General features: G+C 62.0%; 1 protein-coding gene across 1 annotated transcript in view; it reads right to left on the bottom strand.

Moving 5' to 3' along the window:
* Positions 1-6811, bottom strand: part of FAM20C (family with sequence similarity 20, member C) — a 51791-nt gene that overhangs the window by 2749 nt on the left and 42231 nt on the right. The window contains exon 13 of the mRNA XM_005860844.2: positions 6719-6728. Coding sequence (XP_005860906.2) covers positions 6719-6728 — 10 coding nt within the window. The remainder of the gene's footprint in view (positions 1-6718; positions 6729-6811) is intronic.

Here is a 6811-nt window from a genome sequence, read left to right as displayed (position 1 = left end):
CGGGCAGCGCTGCCTCCCTCCCCTGGGAGCTCCTTTGTCCCGCGCCCTGGGCGCCTGGAGACGGTAGCTCTTCCCGCACATAGACCCTGGGAGTGGACCCTCGACTGCCAGGCCACAGCCAGGGCGACGGCCGCCCTCCCTGCCAGTCTCAGCCCCTCTCAGCCCGAGCAGCGGTCCAGGCGGGAAGGGCGCCCCACACGTGTGTCCCTGCCTGGATCAGAGCCTGTTCAGACACATGGTCGCCCCCCGCCCCAGCCCTGGTCCCCACCGCTGTCTCTTACTGCTGGAGGGTGCCTGCTCTTGGGGCCCCCAGGCCGGGCTCAGCCCTGTGGGCTGGGTCTGCACTGTACTCAACTCCCCTGTGCCTGGGCAGCCACGCCATCAACCGCTGCCCCGTCCCTGGTGCCAACGCCCCTGTCCAGGGTGTGCAGAGAGAAGGCAGGGGTGTCAGGACATTCTCGTGGGAAGTCAGGTGGGACCCTAAGCTGCTGGGGGGAGCGGGGGCTTTGCCTCACCGTGGCTGTCACCAAAAGGTGTTTCCACGAATAGTCTGCAGTATTCTGAGCCGTGTCTGTTAATCTGCCTGAGGCCAGGAAGCCTGGATAGAATTCTCCGGAAAGTTCTGCCTTCGACACTGCACCCTTAGCTCAGAACGACCTGTGCCCCCAAAGCACCCAGAGCTGCCCTTGGTGCGGAAGGTGGGCAGGCCCGCTGGGGTTGGTTGGCATCCCACTGGGGTTGGCAAGATGTCACCATCGGGTAATGGGTCCGTGGAATCCCTGTGTTTTATTTGTTACAACAGCATGGAATCTACAAATACCTCAGAATTTAAACTTTAAATTAAACATCCTGCCGTGCTCCGGGCCGGTGGAGCTCAGTGGTTGGGTGTCATCTCGTGCACCAGGAGCTCGCGGTTTGGTTCCCGGTCGGTCAGGGCACAGGCCCGGGTTGTGGGCTCCATCCCCAGTGGGTGGCGCAGGAGGCAGCCGATTGGTGTTTCTCTGTCATCCATCTATCTCTCCTCTCCTTTCCCTTCTCTCTAAAATCAATAAAACATATTTGAAACCGTTTAAAAAGCAACTAAATGAAATAAAAGCCCTGCAGTGGTTGTGGAGACCAGCTCCTTCAGGGCAGAACCCCAAGGTGCCGAGGCTGCGGGGGTGAGCTCACTAGAGAGCGACATGGGCTGAGTCACCCGTTCGAGTCTGAGGGACAGAACCCCATCACCGCACCTCCGTTGGGGTTTTCTTTGCTGAATGGTGATGCCACAGCCGCTCACCTGCCAGCCCTACCCCTCCTCTTCCTCTGCTTCCTCCCCCTGAGCGGTGGTGAGCTTCCCGGGAGCCCGGGTTCTGGGGCTTGTCCTCCCGGGAGCCCAGGGTCAGGCAGAGCCAAGGAGACGACGTGGCGGGAGTCGGCGGAGCACAGGCCTGTCCCCACCGCCAGCACCAGTGACCAGTGCTCTGGTGTGAAGTAGGGACGTCAGGACGCCAGCCCCTGTGAGAGGCAGCAGCACCTGCTACTCGACCCAGGTCCTGGCAAGTGCCTCCCGGGACCACCCAGACCAGCCCTGTGGGAGGGGAAGCCACGTTGGCTCCACCGGGGCGTGTTCTGTTCCTCCCCATCCAGGTAAAGCCGCCCTGAGCGCAGGCACCTTCTGCACAGTACTTGTCCCATCCCGTGTGGGGGCCCACCTTCCGCGTCAAGGCCGCACACCGGCCCGAGGCACAGAGGATGGAACCCAGGCCTGGCCCACAGCTGCCGCGATCAGCTCTGACTAGGAGCCCCCCCCCCCCCCCCCCCAGTGAAAAAGACTGAAGTAGAAACAGTGGGAGACGAGGAGGTGCCCACCTCCCAGCTGCCAGCTGTGCCCGTCTGGGGCGGGAACCTGGTCCCAAACCCCACGATGCGCTTCGTGACAGCCCTGGCGGATCCTGCTGCTTGTACCACGGCGGCTGGTTCTGCCGGAGTCTGTATGGCACAGGCAGCTGGTCCTTCAGCGGGTGTAGGCCCTTCCGTTGTCCCGTCTGGCTGACCCCTGGGCGCTGCCTCTACACCTGGGCCTGGGGGGCTCCTGGGTCACCTGCCAGCTGCTTCCAAACCCACCAAGAGGAAGAGCAGTTTACTTGAGCTCAACAAGGACAGAGCCACCTCAGAGGACAGAGTCGCAGGGCGGCTGGCGGAGCTCACCTGTCGGCCCCGCAGGAGAAGGAGGGCAAACGTCGGGTCCCGAAGCCCATGCAAGTGCCCGGGACGTGCACGGCACGTTTCCTGAGCAATTACCGTGTCAGCTCTGCTCTGAGTTGTTGCTTTTTTAAATATGTTTTCATTAATTTTAAATATACTTTTAAAATTGATTTCAGAGAGGAAGGGAGAGGGAGAGAGATAGAAACATCAATGATGAGAGAGAATCATTGATTGCTGCCTCCTGCACGCCCCCCCACTGGGGACTGAGCCCAAAACCCAGGCATGTGCCCTGCCCAGGAATCGAACCCTGACCTGGTTCCTGGGTCCTCGCTCGACCATTGAGCCACACCACCAGGCTGCTCTGAGTTCTTACTGCACATGAACTCACCTGACTCACTGGCACCTCCAGGTGAGCAGACTGCTCAGCATCACACCTCGTACCTGCAAAGCCAGGTTATTGAACGGACCTTTACCGCCTAGAAAAAGATCTGGGAGAAGTTGCCCTGAAGTAGAACAGTGGTGACCTCTGGGGAGAGGACGGTGGGCGTTTGAATGTATGAGGACGGTGCACTTCTCGTGTAACGAAATGACCTATGAATTCACCGTGATTTCTGTCATATTTCCTATTGCTGGGAACCAACTGCAGGCTTGGCGGCTTCACCTGCCACCACCAGAGACAGACTCAGCGACACAGCGAGAGCCCTGAGGGCCACCCGAACCCACCCTGGAAGACAGGACGGCAGCGGGAGCTGGGGGGCTGGCGGGACCTGCTGGTGGCGCCTGGGGGCCCATCTGCCCACGGCTGAGGGTCCTTGCCTCCTCTGGGCTCTGACATCCTGGCTGCGGACCCTCAGAGCAGGGGCCCGGCTGTGGCCTCCCTGCCCTGCCTTCCCAGGCCCTCCTCCAGGTGGCGCCGCGGGACTGGGCATGGGCAGCACCCCTCAGGGCGGCCTCCCAGGCCGGGTGATTGCAGGGCACCTCTGGCCAGTGTAGCTGGGGAGGACAGAATCGGGCACCTGTGGGCTTGGGCGAGGCTGCCTGGAGCCCCTCAGCAACCTACCCCGACCTGGGCCGACTCTGGTGTGCACCCCACGCTGCCCGACCCCACAGCGACAGGGACGCCGATCCTGGGCAGCTGGCCCTGCGGCCCCTCCCCCGCTGCTGTCATGGCTCCTCCCTACTCACCCCATTAGAGCCGCAGGCCAGCAGCTTCTCCGCCCGCCCCCCATCCCCCCTGAGATGGGATGGACACTGAGCCCAGTTCCCAGAGGCCTGGGCCCCACTGGCAGTTCTCAGCCCACAGACCCTTCCTTCCCAATGCAAGTCCCCTGTGCATATGGGACCCCCAACACACATGGGGGGGCTTGTCCTTCTGTTCTCCCGACAGTGGCCTGAGGCCTACTTTCCTCCCCCACCCACAACCAGGCCTCCCTGCCGCCCACAGCCAAGGTTCCAGGCCCCTGGGTGTGGGTGTGGCCAGTGGCAGCTGGGCAGGCAGGCTGAGGGGAGCCGCTCCAGTGGCAGCTGGGCACCACTGAGGCGAGGCAGCACCTCAGGGGGGTGGCTGGGAGCCCGGCAGAGGCCCCTGGATCCTTCACTGTGTGGCCTGCACTTTGGGGGACTGGCCCCAGGTCAATGAGGCAGGTACACGTGGTGCCGGGGCCGACGCAGCAGTCCACCGCCCGAGGTGGCCATGGTCTGCAGGCCGTGGTGGGCGACCTGGGTCCTCGTCCATCTCAGACTTCTGGATGAGGGCTGGGGTCGGAGACGCGTTCCCACAGCCCCTCACGCATCCTGTCCCCACAGCCCACAGGGAGGGGTTACGCAGGGTCCCCATGTTCGCCTTGAGTTACTGTTCATTCTAGCTGCCCTCAGAGCCGCCCCTCTGCTGGCTCTTTTTTTTAAAAAATATATTTTTATTGATTTCAGAGAGGAGAGGGAGTGAGAGGTAGAAACATCCATGATGAGAGAGAAACATGGATCGGCTGCTTCCTGCACGCCCCACACTGGGGATGAAGACCGGGCCTGTGCCCTTGACCGGAATTGAGCCTGTAACCTCCTGGTTCATAGGTTGATGCTCAACCACTGAGCCATGCGGGCGGGGCGCTGCTGGGTTCTCGATTCTCCAAAGTGAGCCCCAAGCCGACCGAGAGAGCGTTGGTTTCATTTCCCCCTGTGGTCTGACTTACGTAATAATGTTTGAATTCGTACCCACGTGTCTCCCTGGGCCCTCTGGCAGGCGCTGCCCTAATTGTGGACAAAGCAGGCTGCTCAGCTCTCGCAGGGACGCGTGCTTCACCAGAGGAATTTGAAAGTCCTTTTCTTCATCTAGTTCAACCCCCTCAGCCCAGGTTCACCTGCCCTCCCCTCCGTCTCCTTCACACGGTCCACGGGAGTCCCGGGGCGGGAGGCTGGGCGCCTGGGCTGGCGTTCTTGGGCTGCCATGTGGAGCGGGTTCTTGAATGTGAAGATGGAAAGGGGGTCAAGCTGTCAGGCAGATACGGTCCCAAATGCCATTCCCCGTGTTGAGCTCAGGGAAGTCCACACTAGTCAGAGCCTCGGTTTACACAGCTGTAAAATGGGCACAATAGGAGAGCGCGTCCACTGGCCAAGCAATTCCAGGAGCACAGAGAACACAGCAGGAGGGTGCCGTGAAAGCCCAGGCCCCGAGCTGGCGTGAGGCCATGCATCGTGGCCGCATCGCTGACCCCGCCAGGAGGCCCACTGTTCACCTGACCCCACCTCTCTTCCCACCAGCAGCTCCGACTGCATTTTGAATTTGATACAAATGAACGTAGTGTAAAGCCTTAAGTAACATTCCAGATCCAGCCATGGATAGCAGACCTGCTCCTCTACCTCATCCCTGTTCCTGCAGCGAAGACGGGAGACGGGGACCCGGAGGGGACGCTCCCCAGCTGGGGGGCTGGTGCAAAGGAGGCGAGTGCTCAGCTGGGCAGGAAGACGTGGGGACAGGCTCTGGGGGCCGCTGATCACATCACCCCGTCCGCACACATCACCCCGTCCACACACATCACCCCGTCCACACACAGTGCTCAGCTGGGCAGGAAGACGTGGGGACAGGCTCTGAGGGCCACTGATCACATCACCCCGTCCGCACCCATCACCCCGTCCACACCCATCACCCCATCCACACACATCACCCCGTCCACTCCCTTTGGACACTTCCCGGCCTGGTGCTCGATGGCTGTTGTGTGGGTGAGGCTGCTGTATCTGAGCTCAGCCCCGGGGTCCCGGGATCCTAAACTGACCTTTGCAGAGTGACCTGACCCTCCTGAGCCCGTTTCCCCATCTGTAAAGTGAGGAAACTAGTGCTGACCTTGTGGCTCAGCTCAGACCAGAAATGCTTGGGGCCGGGCTGCAGGGGGCGGGTGAGGAAGTCAAAGGCGGGAGGGACTCTAGTGCTTTGAGGACCCCGAGGCTTACCTGACCCCCGGGCTCAGGCCGCCTGGTGCCTTGTGCCTGCACCCAGAGGTGCTTTGGCGACTGCTGGAATGAGCCTGGAGCCGCCCAGGCAGGGCTCGCTGTGGCCAGATGTCCCCCGCGGCCAGCAGGTGGGGGGAGTATTGGTTGGGGGCCTGGATCTCTTGGGCCATCCTTCCTGTGGCCACCACTGTCCCTGCTCCGCTGGGTAAACACTTGCCAACCCGATGCCACCTTCTGTGGCCGGCCTGTGCCTGGGAGGATCTCCACCCCTCTCAGAGCTGCCCCACGAGGCGTGGGACAGGGGCAGCCCCCACGCCCACCCACCCGCTTGGAGAGAGCTCAGGTGTGACTCTGGGCCCCTCCTCCCAGCCCAGGCGCTTGGCCACCTGGACACTTTGGAAGTCGAGGCTGAGGCCCTGCCCAGCACCAGGACTTGCCTCTCTGGAGGGCGGGCAGCTGGGTTCAGGGTGAGAGGGACCTGGGCCCCAACACACATCTGCTGTATCTTTATTGCACTTTCATCACATTGCAACTATTCCTCAAGAATGTACCGGGGGTCGGAGCCCGGGCGACACGCTCACACCAGTCTCCACTGAAGCTGAGCTGCGCCCTTGGCCGCCTCCCGGGAGGTCCCGGGAACTGGTGGGCGGTGCCGAGAAACAATAGCTGGTCATTTCGTCACCGAGAACATGTGAGTGCCCGTCCGTCCACGCGAGTCCTGCTGGCTTCAGGAGCAGGCGTCTCGGAGGGCCTCCCGTGCGGCCGGGAAGGGGGGGAAAGGAGAGTTTTAGTTTTAAGTTAAGTCCAGAGCGCAAGGGCCTTGGCGGGGAGCCGGGCAGAGGGTGGCTCTCCGCATGAGTCTGGGTCTGTGCCGGCGTCTCTGTTTATATACATGTCATCTGTGTATAAATACAAAACAGTAAGGAAAGGCTTCCCTTCCGTACAAAAGGGTGGCCGCCTGCCGCCAGGCCGCCTCTGTCCGTCCACAGCTGCTTTGTCTTGAAAGCGAAGGAAACGCGTCCTGCGGACCCACAGCTGGAGGACCCACGGCCGAGTTCAGCTGGGGCATCGTGTCCGTCCCCGGCACCAGCCGGCGGCTGTGGTCACTACCTGTCGGTGGAGCCTCTGTGCCCGGGGTCCAGGGGGTCGAGGTCGTCCTCCACCACGTGGCCCAGCCCGT

This window comes from Myotis brandtii, unplaced genomic scaffold (genome assembly GCF_000412655.1).
Source record: "Myotis brandtii unplaced genomic scaffold, ASM41265v1 scaffold1408, whole genome shotgun sequence".
Lineage (NCBI taxonomy): Eukaryota > Metazoa > Chordata > Mammalia > Chiroptera > Vespertilionidae > Myotis > Myotis brandtii.
The sequence above is the reverse complement of the archived record's forward strand: the minus strand, read 5'-3'. Positions and strand labels throughout refer to the sequence as shown.